General features: G+C 37.6%; 1 protein-coding gene across 44 annotated transcripts in view; it reads right to left on the reverse strand.

Moving 5' to 3' along the window:
• The window catches only part of ERC1 (ELKS/RAB6-interacting/CAST family member 1), a 573,654-nt gene that overhangs the window by 478,238 nt on the left and 72,663 nt on the right, over nt 1–22,753 (reverse strand). For all 44 annotated transcript variants that reach the window (XR_008617636.1, XR_008617631.1, XR_008617632.1 and 41 more), the window contains exon 3: nt 8,225–8,641. Coding sequence is in view for 22 of the 44 variants with exons in the window: in XM_055085407.1 (XP_054941382.1) it covers nt 8,225–8,641 (417 nt within the window). In the remaining 22 variants the exon portion in view is untranslated. The remainder of the gene's footprint in view (nt 1–8,224; nt 8,642–22,753) is intronic.

Genomic DNA, 22,753 nt, shown 5'->3' on the forward strand with positions numbered 1-22,753 from the left:
CTGCACGTACAGGGAAAGGCTCCCCGGTGTCAAGGAACAACTACTGGGGACAGAACAACTACCAGAGAGCTGTGAGCTGAGCGACTACCTGAACTCACGTGGGGCTGGGAAGAATTCAGGCTCCAAAGAGCCAGAGCGGAGAGAACATCAGAGGCACTGAGCAGAGACACCGGAAAAGCCACGCCTTAGGGGTAGAGACAGTCTAGCCCTGGAGGGGAGGCTACCTAGACTAGAGCCAACCGAGTGCAAAAGCAATTAACCCCTGCGAGACAAAACACTTCATTAAGACAGTAAAATGCAGAACACATTAATGCAGGACAGAATCTGAACACATGAGTTCAGGCCAAAATCACCTCTCACCGGCATTAAAACAACAAACTCATCGTTCCCCGCCGGCCTCTAGTCTGTCCGCACTCAGTCTACTCCCTACACTGTAAACAGCTGATAAATCAGGCACACAGATATTTAAGAATATGTTTAATAAATGACTGCAAACTTTAAAATGTAACAAAAATAAAATGAATCCTGCTAATTGTAAATAATCATCACCTCTTAATAAAGTCCTCTAAACTACACTTCAGATTTTTCACTTAGTACTTCTGTATCTACTTGAAATATTAAAACTGCATTTCTTTGAAATATCTCACAATTCAGACCCTGAACTAATTTCACCTGTCTTTCCCATTACCTACTTCCAAATTAGGGAAATTTCCAAATGCTTTACAGTGAAACTATTACAATTTCATTTTAAACTCTAGCAGGCATATCAGCAATATATAAGGAAAGAAATCCATTCGAATAAAAAAAAAAATCCTCCTCTGCTAAGGAACTAGGGTGCACTTTAAACCATTCGCAGGCACAAAGCTTTCCCGTTAAGATCTTGTAAAACCTATCAGTCGTAACAGATTTCCATTCAAAGGCCTGCGCATTAAAGCTCATCATGAACACATCCTGCAGTCAGTGGGCTGACCCACTCCCCTTTCCCAGAGAGCACATCGAGCCTCTGACTCCTGCACTGTTAATAAAGAGAGAGGACTCTGGGAATGAAAAAGAAGGTACCATTCAGACAAATGTAAGAAGTCGAGCGTGCTGGTGCTCGCTTTATTTCCCTCTTTTTAGCCTGAAAATTTTCACTCTACACAAATTAAAGTACAGGCAGAATTATCTGGATCTTGCTATACTGTCAACTGTGGTACACGGAAGAAAACGGGTTCAGTTCCTCTCACTGATTTCCTAAAGAATAATGACTAGAGAAAGAAAACAAACAAGTTAGGAACAAAATTTATCTGTTGTTAGTAGTTTCTTTCTTTTTAAAAGTAAGTCAACATTTACTTACACAACTGAGAGAAAGGAGCATTTGTGACTGAAAAGTAGGACTCATGTCTGAAACTTCTTTCAAGTTTCAGGTTTTAGCCTCCAGCACCCTTGGTTCAAGGGTGGACGTCCCTTCAGCAGATTTCAATCCTCCACACAAGTTCTGGGCTTACTGTACTCCACACGGAGAAGTGAAGAAGGAACCCTCACTACTCTTCCTGTACCTCAACTCCGCCGCTGTCAGACAGCACTGCACTTTGACCCTTTACCATCTCAAGTAACGGCATGCTTCTGAGAAAACATATCTTCCTGTCAAAATGGAAATGAGGTACAAATGACTCACCAAAAAAAAAGATGAGGAAGGATAACCTGAATCAAGTTATGCAATGCAACTGTTCACACTTTCAAGTTATGCGATGCAACTGTTCACACTTTCCAAAATCACTAGGAAAGGGCAAACTAACTAGGGACCCTTTTTCTTTTTTAATTCTTCCTACTCTTTTGTCCAAGGTTTCTATTTTTTTCTATATATGTTTATTTCTCTTTTTTTCCCCTCTAACTTCCTCTGCTTTTACCTTACGACTGCCAAAGACACAGACAGGCATTCCTCAGACACGTTAGAGCCAGAATTCCTAGCCTAGAATCTAGTTAAACAGTAGGGCTTTAAAACCTCAAACACTGCTGCAAATCTTAACATGAGAGCAGTTGTACTAACTAAACAAGGTTTGTTGACTGAAATATTATAGAGACAAGAATTAACATACGTGTAAATGTTTTAAAACAAATTAGTATTTTAATTTCTTTTTTTTTTCTTTTTTTTATTTTTTGGCCGTGTCGTGCATCAAGCGGATCTCAGTTCCCCGACCAGGAATCGAACCCGTGGCCCCTGCAGTGGAAGCACGGAGTCCTAACGACTGGACCGCCAGGGAAGTCCCAACAGATTAGTATTTTATTCATCACAATAGGATCTACATTTCAAAAACACAGGAGCACATATAGAACTGAAATATTTATTCAGCCTACAGACAATGCTTGGTATGCATATGGATAGCCGATCCAAAAGTTCCATAGCCAATTCAGGTATGTTCTGCCAACAGACTGAGAACCAAACTTTGGTGAATCACAGAATCACCTGTAAAGCCTGTTAAAACTCCATACGCCTGGCCCCAGGCACTAACCACGTCTTGACTGTAGTTCAGTATGTGTCCAATAGATGTCTTCACACTTCTATCCATCAGAGGAAAGGCACTCCAGTAAACAATACAAAATCTCACAGTAAGTCACGTAACAATGTAATTTCAGTACAAACAGAATATACAATGCTTAATTTAATTTTTGTTTTTCTTCTTTGGCTTTTATTTGGAGGAATTATTTACCTGCTATCTACAGAATCATGTTCATAAACAAAATGGAAGACTAATCACAAATGTTCCTGGATATGAATGCCATTTTTTTTTTTTTGCGGTACGCAGGCCTCTCACTCTTGTGGCCTCTCCCGTTGCGGAGCGCAGGCTCCGGACGCGCAGGCTCAGCGGCCATGGCTCACGGGCCCAGCCGCTCCGCAGCATGTGGGATCCTCCCGTACCGGGGCACGAACCCGCGTCCACTGCACTGGCAGGCGGATTCTCAACCACTGCGCCACCAGGGGAGCCCATGAATGCCATTTTAATCTTACTATATTTCATCAAATCTAAGATGCCACTGATTGTAAGGCAAACCACTGTTTAATGTGCTGGAAAGAAAAGAAGGAAATGCCTCCAAGTAAACCATGACCCAAGCTTCTATCCTTCAGAATTTTTATTTTATACTGATTGCAAGCCCCTTTTTTACTTATTTAACCATAGAGTTTAATCATATATCACTTTGAACTGTTTTATAACTTTCTCCATACCAATAACTGTTTGTTTCAATGCTGATTCACAGCATAATATTACTGAAGACATAATGAACAACAGCTAAAGTTAACATGAGAAATAGCAACAATGCTCACAACGTTGACTAAAATGAGCAGCTGTTAACTGTGAGCACACAGGCAGACAGATCGAGCAGGGCTGCGGCCGTGCTGACAGAGATTGTAAGATGCCAGCAAGGATAAGACTTGTTAACTCAATTTCATACTGTTGGGATGGGAAAAACAATGAGCCTTGGAAGCGATGAAAACCCGCTTTTTTAAAAGATGGACAATAATCCAATAATAATAAAACCCATGGCTATCCCAGTGTGGCCGGCTCTCAATTCTTTCTGCCTTTCTTGACACACTAGTGATATAATGTACAGCAGCCATTTCAAGTCACCACTCACCCAACCTAGAGTTGTTAAGTTCTTTAGTAGACTTCCTTGTTCACTCGTAATTCTCCCTCCCCCATTTATTCTCAACACAGCCAGAGTAAATTTTAAAAGCTAAACTAGATGGCTCCCTTGATTAAACACTGGCGCAGTGTTCTCTTGTACTTTGAATAAAATTGTTGCATTACCTGCAGGGATCCTGCAGACAACTGCTTTGTCTCCTAGAGGGCGTGGATTTTTGTTTTGTTCACTGCTACTGTATTTCCCTGTGCTCTGCACATGGGTTAGTGCCCAATAAATATCTGATGAATGGAATGAGTGACTCTGGCCCTGGCTACCTCTTCAACCTCTCATCTCAGGCCTGTCTTCCCCTTAGACAATATGCTTTTGTCCTCTAGTCTCCTTGCTGTCTCCTGAAAACTCCTTCTCATCGGGCCTTTGAAACTGTTAACCTTCTTCATGAAATGATTTTATCCAAATGCTCAGCAAGACTGTTTCAACTTTCTTCAGATATCCCTTAAAGGGCACCTCCTCAGAGATGCTTACCCTGTTTATCCCATCTCCCGACATAATTAGACTCAACTAATTGATTTCCTCTCATAATTATCAGTTTATTGTCTCTCACCAGATTTTTAAGTTCTAGGAGGGCACAGACCATGTGTTCTGACATGAAAAATGTATACCCAGCGGGTAACCCAGGGTCACATACATTCTAGAAGCTCAATGGATGTCTGTTGAGTAATGAGCAAAGAAAGGCTGTGCCGAGTGCCTCTAGCACCTTGTCACTCTGGAAACGAAACAGTCGAGCCACATGTTACAAAGCTTTACTCCAAATTACCATTTTAGCTTCTGTTACCTGTATTTTCTAACATACACAAATTTAATTGTTTAAGGCTCTTGCTATGGCAATAAAAGATTCTTTCCTGTCTCAAGATTGTATTAAAACCTTTTCTTACATTCTCTTCTAGTGTTGTTATTTTTTAAGTAGCTCTTTATTTCATCTAGAACTTAATTTGATGTAACTATGTACTGTTTTCCAAATAGATGGCGATTATTCCCAAACATGTATCATATGCTTAAAACTATATTATTTCTGGGTGCTATTCTGTCTCATCAATCTAGCTATCTATTATTGTGCAAGTACCACACATTTTAATATCACTGGGTTTAAAACACATATATCATGAGCTGCTTAAACAAGTATTCTCGCACTGTTCTTCTTGCAAAGAAACTGCAACATCATTTGGGCACGTGTCAAGAATATTCCTATTGGGATTACATTAAATTCACAGAGTTGGGGGAAAGCAGCTTTATATTAATGTTCCCGTCTACACTGTAATGAAAATTTAGCCCTATCCTTTCCATTACCGTTACTGATATTATTTATTCCATTTTCCTTATCTAACGGCACTGCCTAACACTTCCAGAATAATGTATATACTGATGAACACAGCTGTCTTTGCCTCTCCCTAACTTTAATGGATGCGTCTTAGTATACTCAGAGTAAGCACAATTCTGGCTACTAGTTTAAAATATGTTTATAATACACATTTACTGAGTTGTTTTATTTAAATCATGCTATAAAAGTATCATTCAATTCTTATTTTTAGTTCATTTGGTTTAGTTTCCAAAGTGTCTGTAACATTTTATCTAATGTCTTTGAGATAGCTATCAAACACTACAAGGTTATCTTTTCCTTTCACCTATTACAAATTATAACTGTGAATGACATATTAAGCCATTCTGGATTCCTAGAATAAACTCCTTTTGGTCAGAATATTATCCTTTTATCATAATGCTGATTTTATCTGCCAATATCTTATTTATAACTTCTATATCTAAACTCATAAGCAAAACTGGTTTGGGGTTTTAGTTTGTTTTCTAACCTTCGTTAGGTTTTAGTATCCAGTGGTCACACTGGAGAAAAAAGAACTGGAAAAGCTATCCTTCTTTCTGTAAGCTCCAGGCTTAAACTTCTTTCCCTACATTTCAACTTATTCAACCAACATTTCTTGAGTACCCACTGTGCATTTGTTAGACACTGACAAGATAAAATTTCACATATATATATATACATCCACATCTTTGGTGCAAAAAATTAAGTGAACAATGAAGAAACACACATGGAAGTATACTATAATATCACTGGCTCATCTACATATATGTATAGAGCTGCACAAGGAAGACTTCACAGAAGAACTGAAATTTGAGCTAAGTCTTGAAGGCAAGTAGGAGAAAAAGAAAGGAGAACCAGCATTATAAACATGTGTTCCTGAAGCAATCACTTCTACTTGCTCTTAAATAATTTTAATCCATAGGACTGTGTTTCCTGTAAGATGATGCTACATTACTAATAGCAACTGAAATTGTGTATTGATACAACTGCCTATATTTCTTTCCACATTATGTTCAGAAGTGGGACTTAATATTTGTAGAGCTTGTTACTTCAAAATTAGTCTTAAATTCATGTTTTTTTCCTACTGCTTGTTCAAATTCACCATATTTCTGGTTGTTCTCTGCCAGAATAACACTGTGGCTTTTCATAATCCTTAACTATTCACTATTTATTAACTCCAAAACTCAAAAATAAATGGGCATAGGTTGAAATATTCAGAACAGAAGGAGTAAAAATGTAACATTCAAAGTTCATCACGATGCTGGTAGGGTTTTCATACTGCATGCTATTTGATTTGAGATGATTACACCTTCTCTTACAATGTTCTGTGGCCAGGCTCCAGGTTACCTCATTAAAATATAAACTCTTTAAAGTAAACTGAAAGAAACTCAGGATGGTACCTACAACACAGGAGTTGATAGAAAATTTTCTAAAACAATACAGTCCAGTAATTTGAAGATTGTAACATATATAGCTGCAGATTAACCGTAAAAATACAGTATATGCTTCTGGGAGGATAAACTGGTCCAATCACTCTGGGAGACAAGACTGATATTCAGAGTTTTGAAAAAGTACATACCCTGAGCAAATTCATTTCTGGAAATTTATGCTAAAGAAAAAAATTAATGTACAGGGATATATGGTTAGGGATATTCACTGCAGCACAGTTTTATAATAATGAAAAATTAACAGTAGTCTAAATTTTCAACAGTAAGAAATATAAATAAATGCAACAGAACATTAAAAATTCAATTGAAATTACAAAACTCCACATGTACTGACAAAGAAAGAAAGATGGTCAAGACAAATTATGAAGAAAAGCGGGTAACATTACATTATGCATCGCTGCACTACCTAATACAGTAGCCACTACCTACAGAGATACTTAAATTTAAATTTGATTAATTAAATTTAATTTTAAATAGTTACATTTAAATAAAATTTAAAATTCAGTTCCTCACTCACACTAACCACATTTCAACTGCTCAACAGTCACATGTAGCCAGTGGCTACCACATTGCAGAGAGCAGATATAGACCATTTCCATCATCAGGGGAAGTTGCTGTTTTGCTGCTTTTAACTGCCTTCCTCACACTTCATTTAAAAAGGGATTATTCAGACTGGCACTAAAATAGCTCTGAGATTTTTTTTCCCCCTATCCAAATGTGAAAATTATCTGAAAACTCTGACCTCATATAGGGAAGTAGAGCTGTCATTTTTTTTTAATTCAATGTACGATGAATTCTTCACTTAAGCTTTCTTAAAATGAAGCATTACATAGAAAAGTGAAAAATTATCAGTAGTCACAGTGGTCAGCTAAAGTCTGAGTTTCCTCTCTAAAAATAAGTGACAGCATACCTGTGTATCATTCCCTCTAGCTGTGCCTCCAGGTCAGCAAATAATTTTTTTTTAATTTTATTTATTTATTTTTGGCTGCATCGGGTCTTCGTTGCTACATGCGGGCTTTCTCTAGTTGCGACGAGCAGGGACTGCTCGGCACTGCGGTGCGCGGGCCTCTCATTGTGGTGGCCTCTCTTGTTGCAGAGCACGGGCTCCAGGCACACGGGCTCAGTAGCTGTGGCTCGAGGGCTCTAGAGCTCAGGCTCAGCAGTTGTGGCGCGCGGGCCCAGCTGCTCCGCGGCATGTGGGATCTTCCCAGACCAGGGATCGAACCTGTGTCCCCTGCATTGGCAGGAGGATTCTTAACCACTATGTCACCAGGGAAGCCCAGCAAACAATTTTTATCACATATCTTTTACAGCAAGACAACAGTTTCCATGGAAACCACAGGGCAAACATCCATTACTGCTGCCTAGGACTTTAGAAGCACACCGAAACTGAGGGAATCGCTTACTTTCAATTATTAATATTTTAAAATTGAGCAGTAGTTAGTTCCTCTAATTCTGGTTTTGGTGTGTGTGTCTCTATGAACAAATCAAGAGATGAGTAACAAATCGAGAAAATTCTGTGCCCCTCTAGCAACAAAATGAGTCTACAGAAATCAGGAGGGGAAAAAAAAAACCCAGAAAGGTATTAAGCCAGTATACATGCCAGTCAATGTCATCTCATACAAGACAGCAAATCAGAACAGAAATCAGTGCAGAACTTAGGTAAGAAGGAAGAAATCCCCTTGCCCTAGCTCAGGAGAGGATATGAATTTGTCTAGGTCAAAAGGCTGACTAATCAGCAGAAAAGAGAGTCACAACAAGGGAGAAAGTGGCCACTCACCTCTCTCAACAGAGCGTTCTCTTTCTCCTTCTGCTCCAAAAGGCTTTCGAGGTGGTGGACGTGCATCTCCGCCTCTGCCAGTCTCCTTGTTCTCTCGTGGTCCTCCTCAGTGGCCTTAGCAGGAAGCCCCTTGCTCTGCAACATCTCCAGAAGCTTCTTGATGGATTCGTCCCGAGCGTTCAGGGTTTGCTTCTGAGTCTCAATCCGCAGCTCCATCTCCTCCAGAGTCTTTCGAAGGAGGAACAGCTCCTTGGCCTGCCGCTCGTGCTCAGCGTGCAGCCTCTGAAAGTTCTCCTCCGTCAGCTCTGTCACACAAGGCTCACCAGTCCTACTGTTACCATCCTGTTGAAACAGCTGGTTCAGGTCCCTCTGGATCCGCAATTCATCCTGGAGAGCCTGGATTGTCATTTGCATGTGCTGGTATAAAGACAAAAAAGAAAACCCAAATGAGCTTTCCTCCTCAAGGAGCAGAAACAAAGCAGATTACAGGGAGTGAGAAAGCAGCTACCACAGCTCTCAGAACCCTGCCTTTAGCAAATGAGGATTCACATTATTCTGTTTTACACTGTCTTTAAAAATGATTGAGATAATCTGTAAAATGTCAGTAATTTAATTTGTGTTTATTACCAACAGGAAACAAGGTAAGTCTGGCAGCTCCTCACTTGGCTTGACTAAATAAAGACACTGTTCAAGATTAACAGAAGGTATTACATGGAACTGAACGTGAGGAGAGGGGAAAGACAGGGGAAATCTATAGGAATACGGACACATAATACAAAAAATTTCATCAAAAAACACAAAGGATGTCAAAATACAAAATGACTTTTAAGTGTTTTACAATTAAGTTAGCACATTAAATAATAAAAATATGCGTGCATGCCAGAACGTGCTTAGCACTCCTTGTGTGTTAATTCATTTAATCCTCACTGTAACACATGTACTACTATTTGAATTTTATTGATGATGACACCAGGCATACAGACTTAAATAACTCACCTCAAGATCACACAGTAAGTAACAGAGCTGGCATTCGAATTAAAGCAATTCTCGCAGCCCACTGAAGCTAGTACCCAAAGGTAATAAGATAACTTGAAGCTTTAAAAACAAAACACAAAAAACTGAGGCTGTGTGAGCTATTTATACAGAAGAAGATAACAATATAAGTGAGTAATTAAATGAAAACGTTAGTGCAGATAAGCTAGTAGAATGTTTCAGAGGGTATATCTTTAGCCTGTATCCCTAACGAAGGTATATGAACCTTTAATCTGAATGGATAAATTCTAGAACATTATACAAAGAACCTAAAAGGAAGTTACATCAAGAATCATGTTTTTAGAAATGAAGAAGCAACAACAGAAAATCACTCTTTGTATTCAAGGTATTCAAGGTCTGGCAGTGTGCCGCAGTGGAAGGAAACTAACCCACAATCAGAAGACATGAGCTTTAGTTCCAGCTCTCACACTAAAGAGCAACCTAATCTGGAACACATTGCCATCTTTCTGGGTTTCAGATTCCTCATATTTAAAATGAGGATATAAATGCCTGCACCATCTTTTCACAGAGCTAATAGTATCATTGAAATCTTTGTGGCATATATGTTAAAACATACATTGTTTAAAATTTTTGGCAAACTGCAGAACAGCAGTAAATATCTCAAGGAAATGATCTGGCAAGTGTACAAAGATGCTCATTGTTGTTTATACCAGTGACAAAATTAGAAACAACCTAAATGGATATTAATAGGTGATGAGTTAAGTAAATGAGAAATGTCCACCCCGTTTACTACTATGCATCAATTGTTTTAAATGTAGATTTGTATTTACTGATAAAAACTACAGTTACAACATATTAAGCATAAAAAAGCAGATATATAATAGCAAGTATAGGATGATCGCGATTCTAATTTTTAAAAAGTATATACATGAAGAGAAAAGTCTAAAAGGATGCAAACAATTACCAGTGTCTGGGTATGGGTAGCTTTTACATTTTTCTTCATACTTTTTTCTACTATCTAAATCCCCTACAGTAAGCAAGTAATCAATAAAAAGAGACATTTTTACCTTTAAAAATAAGAGAAAAGACTTCATAGATGCCTGCTTGGTTGTGTTCAATTTGCTACCACTTTGGTTAAAAGGGAGGGAACAATAAATATTTACTATTTACTATAAATAAAAAATATCATAAGAAATAAAAATACTTCTGTAATGTTACACAAGAAATAATTAATGGTTATTTGGGGGAAGGGAGGAAGGCAAGAAGGGAGGAAGGGAGGAAGGAACTGGAATCACTGAGGGACAACATGTAAGAAAACTTTATTCTATTCCGCATAAAAATTTTTTTAACTGAGGTGTAACTGACATTGAAAATTTTTTAATAATAGCTTTATTGAGACATAATTCACACATACCATAAAGTTCGCCGGTTTAAAGTGTGTAAGTCAGCAGTTTTCAGCATATCAGAAGTTATACATCGATCACTACTATCTAATTCTAGAACACTGCCATCACCCCTTAAGAGAAATCCCATATACATCTGCAGTCACTTCCCAGCCACTTCCCATCTTTCTCTCCTCCTAACCCTCCTCTTGAATTTGAACTAAATGTATGTACTACACACTCACAAATTAAATTTTAAAAAATGCCTAATGATATTTTTCAGCCTCAAAAAGGAAGGAAATGCTGACACACGCTGCAACATGGATGGGCGCTATGCCAAATGAAATAAGCCCGTCACAAAAGACAAATATTACACGAGTCCACTTACATGAGAGTCCCTAGAGCAGTCTACCTCACAGAGACAAGAAGCACAACAGTGGTTGCCAGGGGCTGGGGAGACGGGAGACAGGGAGTGACTGATGGATGCAGAGATTCAGTTTTACAGGATGAAAAGAGTTGTGGAGATGGATGGTGGTGATGGTTGCACAACAATATGAATGTACCTTATGAAATGTACACCTGAAAACTGGTTAAGATGATAAATTTAACATGGTGAATGTAAGCTGTATTTTACGACAATATTAAACACTGGGGAAAAAATATGCCTGCCATAGAATTCCAATGTGTTGATATTAAATAATTTACTTATAACTATTGATATTTAGCTTGGTTCTCATTTTCCACTATTATAACAGGCACCTTCACATGTATATTTCTGCACATCTATCCAAATTTTTCCTGGAGATAAATTCTGAAAGGTGGAATTCCTGGATCAGAGGGTACGCAGTTATGATTTTAATACACACAACAAATTATCTCTGAAAGGGTCTGTACAGATTTAAACGTCCACCAAACGATGTCTGAGCACTTTCCTATACCTTTGACAACTGGGTAGTTTCTTTCTTCTCTTTCTTTTTTGGGCTTTTCTTTGATTACAAGTAAGACTGAATATCTATTCACATATCTACAGGCGCTTTGTATTCCTTCCTTTGTGACTCATCTGTTCTTGTTCTTTGCTCATTTTGTTTTGGGGACATTTAACCTTTCTCCTAATCCACTTTAAGATCTTTCTATATTTGGAAAATAACCTCTTGCCTGCTGTGCATGTTACAAGTATATTTCCAAATCTGTCATTTTTCTTTTAACATAGTTTATGGCAACTTAAATAGAGAATTTTTTTAGTGCAAAGATAAGAACCTCTTCTTTTATAGTTTCTGGTTTTGGTATTATGCTTAGCAAGTAGTGAACTTTCAATTATGGCAGTCTTCAAATTCTCGAAAAGCACTGGCTTTTTCTTACGAAAAATAAATTTACAATAAAATTATCAGGTATTTGAATTCATGAACATGATTCTTTAAATAAATTTAACTACCCGCATCATGCTGTAAAGGTTCTCAACAGTTGTTGGAGTTCAAAATCCTTAATAAAAAGATGTGTCAAAATGCTGGGCTTCCCTGGTGGCGCAGTGGTTGCGCGTCCGCCTGCCGACGCAGGGGAACCGGGTTCGCGCCCCGGTCTGGGAGGATCCCACATGCCGCGGAGCGGCTGGGCCCGTGAGCCATGGCCGCTGGGCCTGGGCGTCCGGAGTCTGTGCTCAGCAGCGGGAGAGGCCACGGCAGAGGGAGGCCCGCGTACCGCAAAAAAAAAAAAAAAAAAAAAAAAAAAATGCTAATTCTCTAAAGCCTATAATCGACCTCCAGTTTCATTCTTTACCTTTGGAAGTCAAAAAATCCAAATAAATCCTGAGCAAGTTTATCCCACAGGGAAATATCAGAAGTTAAATTCAACAATGAAACTGATCCCTAGATACAACTGTCCCTCCTTTTCTGGACACTCATCACCAAATTCATTCAAATCAAGAGAAACAGATGTTGACGACAGCTAACAGTCTCACAGACACTTTAGCGCTTGTGATTATACTAGTATGGCAAGCACTGTTTTGGTGAAGCAAGAAAATACAACGACTAATGTGCCCTGCTTCTTCAGCTCTGCTTGCACCCATCTTACTAGAATATAGAATTAAAATGATGCTCTTGACTGGTAGCCGAGAAGGTTACACAGCAATTTTCTCCATTGAAATGGGAATCAGCACCCCTTCTTGAGGCTACATTCAAGCTAGATTCACTTTATAAAAATTCCTGCCAACTCCCTTGGGAGAAGAAAGAAGCAGCAGGCAATAAGCCAGGCTGCTCTTTCTCTAGCACATTCATACTGAAGATGAAGTGAGCATATCTGCACATATCACAGACATTTACCACGATCGACCAAAAACAGACATGCTGAATTTCGTAGGCCGATCTCAGTTGTCAGATATTAGGAAAATTTCTATTTGGGAATTCTGCTCATGACACTCTCCAAAATGATCTCACACTCCTCACATTCCAAATTGTACACCAACACTCACCAGTCTACTTCTGCTCACTCTAACACTCAGCTTGAGCCGGAAGACTGGAAAAATAACTGCTTAAAATTTAGTTCAAGGATTGTGCTAAAATTACACCAAGCTGTATCTCAATGAAATGGTAGGATGTTGTGAACAACTGTAATGAAAATCCTGAAATCTCCGATAGGGTTTATGATCTTTTTTTAGAAAAATACATCTCAAAAACAACAAAAGATCACAACAATGCTTCATATATTTTAGACAAATATCAGAAGCTCTTCTGAGGCGAAACTTCCATTAGTTCCTCTGAACAGAGAACGCTTTGATCCAGTTTATCCTGATTTCTAAAATGACAGAACCATGGAGTCTAGAGCTATTTTTAGTTAAGAAAAAGAATATTATGGATACATGAAAATGGTCATCATCACAAACATTATACTGTATCCCAGAGAGTTCAATGCACTATTTGTCAAGATAACCATTAGAAAAAATACCAGTACTGCATCCTATTATGTTAAATTAAGAACGATTGTTTTTCTGAAACATGTAAATACATACATTGAGTAAACTTTATCAATGCAAGATGCAAAAGAGTTTATAATAATTCTTATTAACATCACCCAAGTCGATCCTCAGGCTCTGTGATGTTCTGATCTGTGCTGTACCGTATGTGTCCCTTAAGAAGAGCACTTACCAGCCCAATCTGCAATTTATTTCTTTGTATCTGTCTTCAAGAAAAATCTTCTAGAAATTGGGACTTTCATCTTTTTACTCTGGGGCACGGCACAGTGTTTGGTATAATAAGTGCTCAATAAATTTTTGATGAAAGATTGACAAAAACAAATTTTCATGCATTATTTTGAAAGTAAATGGCTACTAGATAGTAGACGCAAATCAAGTCCCTGGAAAATTATATCTTTCCCCTATAACAGAGAGAATTACTCTTATTCTGTTAACAATTAGTTCCTTACCAGCTAACACAAAAAAAATTCTATCTCAAATACAAACTGGCCAAAATGCTAAATGCAATCCTAATTTAAAAAAAAAAAGTTAATTATACATTCTGGATTTATTTGTGTTTGATCTGAAGTGAAGAGAAGCATTTTCAAATAATTAACTGTCAACAAGTATCTTTTATACTTTTAATACCATACAACATACACAAAAAGTGTACGATAGAGTTCTTGTCCAAAAACAGAGCTTACAAAGTGGTAAAATTTAATAGCTATATATACACACTCACACACCAGCACTATACCTTATTATAAATTTTAAATTAAGAATATTCAAGAAGGAGAAATGGGACACATAAAAGCACTTATTATATATGCAACATACTCAAATGAAGTTTAGATTCTATAAGATCACTATGATTTGGATTCATGAATCTTTAATATGAAAAGAAAGTATTCTAATTTCTATCATTTCAGAAGAAACTCAAAGTTTTTAATGAGTCTGAATCTCCAAGACTGAGACAAAGGAAGAGCCTCTAAGGTAATTCACCTCGTCTGCTCATTAGTCTAGTATTCTTTCCGTTGATTCTTTCAGTTGATGACAAGGATTTATTTTCTGTGCAGCAAAGCACACTGTAAACTCTCAAATATTAAACCAAAACCAAGTTCTCAGACTGATCTAAACACCAGCAAGAGACATACTACAATGCAAGAAACAACCACACCAGAATTCAAATGGATAGATTAAATTGTTTAAATGAATGCTACGTTGAGCTTATTCTCCTCTAAAAAAGATGTCAGGGCTTCCCTGGTGGCGCAGTGGTTGAGAGTCCGCCTGCCGATGCAGGGGACACGGGTTCGTGCCCCGGTCCGGGAAGATCCCACGTGCCGCGGAGCGGCTGGGCCCGTGAGCCATGGCCGCTGAGCCTGCGCGTCTGGAGCCTGTGCTCCGCAACGGGAGAGGCCACAGCAATGAGAGGCCCGCGTACGGCAAAAAACAAATAAAGAAGATGTCAGAGTCAAGAAAATGAACAAGCAATTATTCCAGATTCCTAGCTGCTACTCTCTGCTACTGAATCCAGGAGAGAAAAAAGAACATCTGCCTTTATGCCAGCATAACCCAGAAGAGAAATTAAAGAATAAATGAAAAAAAAAAAAAAAAAAAAAAAAAAAAAAACTATCAAAATGGGGAAGGCCCAAGGTCATTAATACGTTCCACAGCAATGAGAGGCCCGCGTACGGCAAAAAACAAATAAAGAAGATGTCAGAGTCAAGAAAATGAACAAGCAATTATTCCAGATTCCTAGCTGCTACTCTCTGCTACTGAATCCAGGAGAGAAAAAAGAACATCTGCCTTTATGCCAGCATAACCCAGAAGAGAAATTAAAGAATAAATGAAAAAAAAAAAAAAAAAAAAAAAAAAAACTATCAAAATGGGGAAGTCCCAAGGTCATTAATACGTTCTATTATTGTGTGCTCATCAAGACAACAACGCAAGTGACAATAAACTGATTTTAGTACAAGTTCTAGAAATCCCAAATAGCTTTCAGTTACCCAAACTCCCATACCATTTACTTACCCCTTAGCCTCTACTTAAAGAGTATCCTCTACCCGTTCCCTCACTTTCTCTCCCAGTTAAATTCTACCTGCCCTTTCATCCTTAGATCAGGCATTATCTCCTCCAGAAAGCCTGTCTGACTCTCAAACTGAACAAAAGGCAGAAATAGAGGAAAGAATGGGTGGAGGAAGAAAAGTACAGAAAGAAGAAAAGATAATATCCCAAAACAGATATTACAAGAGTAAAAATATCATACTAAGCAATGTCAGGGTTGAAGACGTCATTCCATTAAAAAATAACATCAAAATAAAAATTTTTTTAACCTTAAAAGTAAAACCAACCAGCAGAGGGATCCTATAGTAACCGTTTCCATAGTGTCTAACTTGAGAATGCTCAGTACTAACAAAGCAATGGCAGAATTAAATACAAGGGACCATAAAGGTACTGTTCAGTCTAGCAGCATTTTAAGTATCAAGCTCACTTCTTTCTTCATGCTCTACAACCCAAAAGTTTCAAGCACCTGCAACAGACGTCAATGAGGTTAACAAAATTTCCACGTTTAGTCCCTGAAATACTAGTATATAAATCAAGAAGAAGGGTAAAGAAAGAAGAGTTAAGCGATGCCAATCAGCTGTGAACATGTTAAGAGCTAACCCTGGCAATGCTACAACTGGGAGTGGATTCAGCTGGATAAACACACACGGGAGGCAGCAGCTTGGCTGTGAGGTGGGGGTGGGGGGGCTGCTGACATTCAGCTGCAGCGCATGGCATAAAGCTAACAGGGGCTCATGTCTGTGTCCCACAGAGCTATGTCAACACTGAAGTCACCGTGTGCCCAAAGCTTTCCAGAAGCTATAGAATTCCTTTCTCCTTTTTTTCCCCTCCTTTTCCTCCAGAGAAAGAGAAGAGGCAAGGAAGACTGATATTGAGGAAGAGTACAAAGAGATAATGACCTTACACAGTCTTACAGAAAAGCACTCGTGTACACTGCCATTGTTTAAGATGCTTTCACACACACTATCACTAAACTTTGTTAAATTGAAATGAAGCCCACCAAAATTATTTACATAAATAATTCTGTCTTGGGGAGAAAATAGCATAGAACATATACAAAGACTATCAGCTAACCAGAATAAACCAACCAAATTACTCACATTTTTTTTCAAGACTTACATCTTTAATAATGCGCTTTCTTGTAAAAATCAAATCTACACTGGGCAACTGATAGACTACAATAGTTCACTGTTATATTTTGTTCTAGAGATACTAAGACCAAGTGCAGTAAGACAAGAGAAGGAAATCAAAGGTATAAGAATTAGAAAGCAAGAAACAGTCATTATACAGAGATTGTAGGATGAAAACTCAGAAGAAATGACAGACAAAATATCTGTATCATTAAGAGTCCAGCAAGGGACTTCCCTGGTGGTCCAGTGGTTAAGAATCCATCTTCTAATGCAGAGGACGCGGATTCTGCATCCCACATGCCACGGGGCAACTCAGCTCATGTGCCACAACTACAGAGCCCACCAGAGCCCAAGCATTCTGGAGCCCGCGCACCGCAACGAAAGTTCCTGCATGCCGCAAGGAATATCCCGCGCGCAGCAACTAAGACCTCACGCAGCCAAAAATAAAATAAATAAATAAATAAATCTTTTTTTTTAAAAAGAGTTTAGCAAGCCTGGCGCATATAAGATCAACATATAAAATTTAACTGCATTTCTCTACAAGGAACAAATCTTTAAAAAATGTAATTAAAAAGAGAGAGAAAGAGAATCTTGATAAATAAAACCAAAGAAGCATCTGGGGATAAAATAACAATAAAAAGTCAAACTATTATGGAGAAAATCATAATTGTTTCAAAAGCAAAACACCAAGGTATAAATATAATTTTTTTGTATACAATCCCTTAATTTTTCCACGGCAACCATCAAATAAGGCATATCTAAGACTCTTTTGCACATGCTTCTGTAAAAATGTTAAGTAGATAAAAGAAATCTTTAAAAATTAATAAAATTTTTTTGAAAATCAATTTAGGTAGTAAACAGACAATACAAAAGATTGCTTCATGTTTTAGCAGCATGTTGAGAGGAAATAAAACCATATGGGATCTTCATGGGGTATTTAAAAGGAAAATACATTTGTGTTCTTGACTCTAACCAATTTTATCACATAAACTCCAGTAAATACATGTGTTACCATTATTTTCATTTATCTATATCCATATTTACTCAACACGTTGTATTTTCAATTTGAATACTTAGATCTATGACCACAAAATCTTATCTTTCACTTCACTTCACGTGACTGCATACTTTTAGGGGAAAATTAAATATGCACTTACCCTATGACCCAGCGATTCCACTTCTAGATATTTCCGCAAGAGAAATAAAAACATGGCCACAAACACATCTGTCTAAAAATGTTTACAACCGCTTTATTCGTAAGAGCCAAAACTGGCAACAACCCCATCAACAGGAGAATGGATAAATTGATTATGCAATATCCATACAATGAAAACTACTCAATATTAGGATGACTATGGATACATGCAACAACACGAATAAACTTAAAAAAAAATAGTACGCTGAGCAAAAGAAGCCAAACACCCAGAGTACAGACTATATGGTTCCATGCATAGGAGGTTCTAGAGCAGGCAAAACTAATCTAAAGTGAAAGGAATTAGAACACTATCTATGTGTTGGGGGCAGGGAAAATACTGATTGGGAAGGAGCTCAAGGGAACCTTATGGGATGACAGAAATGTTCTGTATCTTCATAAGACTGCATTATATGACTACTGGCATTTGTCAAAACTCATGGAGCTATGACAATGAAGATCCATGTATTTTGCTGTATGTAAACTATACTCCAACAAAAAACAAATATATTAAAAAAGTAACAGATATAGGTATGAAAAGGGAAAAGTAAATAAATATTCAAGAAAACTTCTTAACAAGTAGGAATGACTTCACTTAAAAGAAGGATAATTGAGTTGATTTTAAGAACACTTCCAGTTCCAACATGTATTATGCTCTGTCACCTAATTCAGTTGTAACCCTGCATTCTTAAGAAGGTTAGAGAAGAAAGCAGAAGCTTGGGGCTACAGAGACTCATTCAAATATACAACACGTATGGAAATCAACATCAACAATTTGCCTTATTTGCTTCAGATATCTCTCTCTCTCTCCCCCACCCCTCACTGCTGCTTATTTAAAATTCACATAAGTAATGTCATCTGTTCTTGATTCTCTTTGCAAACTGCTTATGTTACTCAACATAATGTGTCTGAGAATGTATAGCCACTATGGGAAACAGTAATGGACGTTCCTCAAAAAATTAAAAATAGAACTGCCATTAGATCCAGCAATTCCACTTGAGTTTTTATCCAAAGAAAACAAAAATACTAACTCAAAAAGATATCCACACCCCCATGTGCACTGCAGCATTATTTATAATACCCAAGATATGGAAACAACCTAAGTGTCCATCAATGGATGAATGGATAAAGAAAATGTGGTGTGTATATCTATATACATATGTGTATATATTATTATTCAGCCATAAAAAAAATTAAATCTTACCATTTCGGGGCGGGGGGAACCACAAGCTCACAGATAGAGAAGAGATTGGTGGTTGCCAGAGGTGGGGGACAGGGAGTGGGTGAAATGGGTAAAGGGAGTCAAAAGGTACACACTTCCAGTTATAAAAATAAATAAATCCCAGGAATATAATGTACAGCATGGTGACTATAGTTAATAACACTGTATTACATATTTGAAAGTTGCTAAGAGAGTAGATCTTAAAAGTTCTCATCCAAAGAAAAAAAAGTTCTTTGTAACTATCTGTGGTGATGGATGTTAACCAGACCCACTGTGTTGATCATTTTGTAATGTATCCCAATAGCAAAATATTGAAATTAAATATGTTATATGTCAACAATACTTCAATTTTTTTAAAACGTGTTTGAGATTTATCCACACTGATATACATAACTCTAGTTCATTCACTTTTATGAACTGTATAATACAGGTTTCACAATTCCCTATCGAAAATTCTAAAATCCAAAGAGCTTTAAAAAGACTAAATTTTTCTCCAAGCTTAATGGAAAAATCTGACTCAACTGCTATGAGGCTCTTTACCATTTATTTATCCAATTTAATATGAATATTCCTAAGTTTTGCTACAGATTTAATATGTTTGATTACTGGGTATTGTCCAGATCCCAATGGGAGTATTACACAATATTCAGTTTATATACTGGATTACCTTTCAAAATCTGAAAAAAATCTAAATTCCAACATACACGTGCCCTAAGTATTTTGGAGGAAAGGACTGTGTACTCATAATCCATTTTGTGAATAAATACCAACTTATCCACTCACCTACTGAGGAACAGTTAGATGTTTTTCCACTTTTTTCACTGTTACAACAAGCACCTGTCTCCTTGTGCACATGTGCAAAAGTTTCTCTCAAGCAGACACACAGAAATGAAACTGCAGGTAGTAGAGTGTGTCTTCAACCTTACTGGTCATTTAAACGTACCTTTTTCAATTTACTATAAACAAGATGCATGACACAGATGATAAAAGGGAGCAGATATCCAGCCTATAACTTTCATATCTACAGAACCATTAATCATATAACACTTTGCATTAATCATAAAACCACTTCCCTAGAAGGAAATTTTTGGTGGAAATGGATTGGGTCGCTACTTAAAAAAAAAAAAAAAAAAAGCTAAATGATTGTGCATTCAATTCCATCCATAAGGAATAAAAACAGAGTGTTTTCAAAGAAAGTTGTTACTTATGAAGCTACTTTAATTAGCAGAGCCCTAGTATCGCTGTAAGGCATGAGAATTTTTTTTAAAAAGAAAAAATTCTACCCATAGGATCTTTTCTCTCTGAAAGAAGGAATTAGAGAAGAAACAGAAAAGATTGGAAAGAATCCTAATTTCTCTCCGCTCACCCTACTTCCTAAAATGGCATCTTTCCCTGAGAATCCCCACAAAATACAACTACTTTAATCTCAGTACCAAAATTTTGATGTCAAAGATTCCTATAGGGCTTCCCTGGTGGCGCAGTGGTTGAGAGTCCGCCTGCCGATGCAGGGGATACGGGGAGCAGATATCCAGCCTATAACTTTCATATCTACAGAACCATTAATCATATAACACTTTGCATTAATCATAAAACCACTTCCCTAGAAGGAAATTTTTGGTGGAAATGGATTGGGTCGCTACTTAAAAAAAAAAAAAAAAAAAGCTAAATGATTGTGCATTCAATTCCATCCATAAGGAATAAAAACAGAGTGTTTTCAAAGAAAGTTGTTACTTATGAAGCTACTTTAATTAGCAGAGCCCTAGTATCGCTGTAAGGCATGAGAATTTTTTTTAAAAAGAAAAAATTCTACCCATAGGATCTTTTCTCTCTGAAAGAAGGAATTAGAGAAGAAACAGAAAAGATTGGAAAGAATCCTAATTTCTCTCCGCTCACCCTACTTCCTAAAATGGCATCTTTCCCTGAGAATCCCCACAAAATACAACTACTTTAATCTCAGTACCAAAATTTTGATGTCAAAGATTCCTATAGGGCTTCCCTGGTGGCGCAGTGGTTGAGAGTCCGCCTGCCGATGCAGGGGATACGGGTTCGTGCCCCGGTCCGGGAAGATCCCACATGGCGCGGCACGGCTGGGCCCGTGAGCCATGGCCGCTGACCCTGCGCGTCCTGAGCCTGTGCTCCGCAATGGGAGAGGACACAACAGTGAGAGGCCCGCGTACAGCAAAAAAAAAAAAAAAAAAAAAAAAGATTCCTATAAAAATGATCTTAGAGATAAGGACACTGAAAATCTGAAAGCAACAATAATCAACAGTTTCAAGAATTTCCTTTCTATCCCTTTCATATTTATTGGAAAAATAAATAAATAAGCAGGCTTCTTTTTTCTATCAGGTATTTGAGAAACAAAAAAGTAATACAGGGATACCTGATTCATTACTAATGTTTAAAATATTTTTAAACTAAATTTATGAATTGGGATAGATGCTTATATAATTCTTTTTTTCTGACAGCTTTTAAGAACACATTCTTTGATCTCCATATTATAAGGAAAATTGGCTTTTTAAATAAAGCTACCTGCTTAACCCAAGGTATCTAAACAAAAACAAGAGAACTTAAATGAGAGGTTCACAAAGGAACATTTGATGATGTTAGTGAACCTAAAATATTTCATATTTCTAATACAGATTTAAGCAAAACAAAATATGAATCCCAACGTATAGACAAGTGCCACAAAAACACAAAACCTACAGGAACACAAGAACAGCACTTTATCCTAGGTGGAAAAACGAACCCCTAGCCTATTTCAATACCAGAAGAATTATAGATTCTGAGAGGGCTCTGGCTACCTTGGGAGTTCTCGCCATCAAGAACAAGAGCTAGTAATAACATGAAAGAGTCCATTTCAGACAATTCTGCCCACAAAGGAGGCAGTGCTGTTGAAAATAAACTTAACCAAACATTGGAGAACAGAAAAAAAATACTGAAGTATAATCCCTCACTGAAGGAAAAAAGATCTTTAGTTAGTAGCAGGAATTATGCTCCCGGACAGATACAATGCCAGGTGGGTATAATAAACATGGTCTGTCTCCACATAAAGGTAGATAAGACAGATAACGGTGGATAAGAGAGTCATTAATCCCAACAGCAACAAAAATACACAATTATAACTGCAAACAGGGACAAAAGCTATAAATCCAAGGTAGTAAAAGATAAGAGAAGATTTGGGGGCTGGGTGAGATCTGAAGAATGAGTTAATGTCCATTAACTATTTAAAGACACAACACTTCTACTGTGAGGAGAAGACTACTTAGGTGAAGACCCTCAAGAAGGAGGGGGCACAGCACATTTGAGGGATTAAGGAGACTGAGCACCAAGGAAGTGTGACAAGAGTTTTAATGGACTTTAAGGGCAACAGGAAGCCCTGAAAAAGTTTTGAGCAGAGTATGATCATCTCTACCATCATCACTAAGTGATGCCAGGCACATACTACCACATTTAATTCTTTCTTAGAACAAGTACATGAGGTAAGAATTATATAACCATTTTACAGATGAGGAAACTAAGGTTTAATTCTTTTTTTTTTTTTTTTTTTTTTTTTTTTTTTGTGGTACGCGGGCCTCTCACTGTTGCGGCCTCTCCCGTTGCGG

This window comes from Physeter macrocephalus, chromosome 6 (assembly GCF_002837175.3).
Source record: "Physeter macrocephalus isolate SW-GA chromosome 6, ASM283717v5, whole genome shotgun sequence".
NCBI classification, from domain to species: domain Eukaryota; kingdom Metazoa; phylum Chordata; class Mammalia; order Artiodactyla; family Physeteridae; genus Physeter; species Physeter macrocephalus.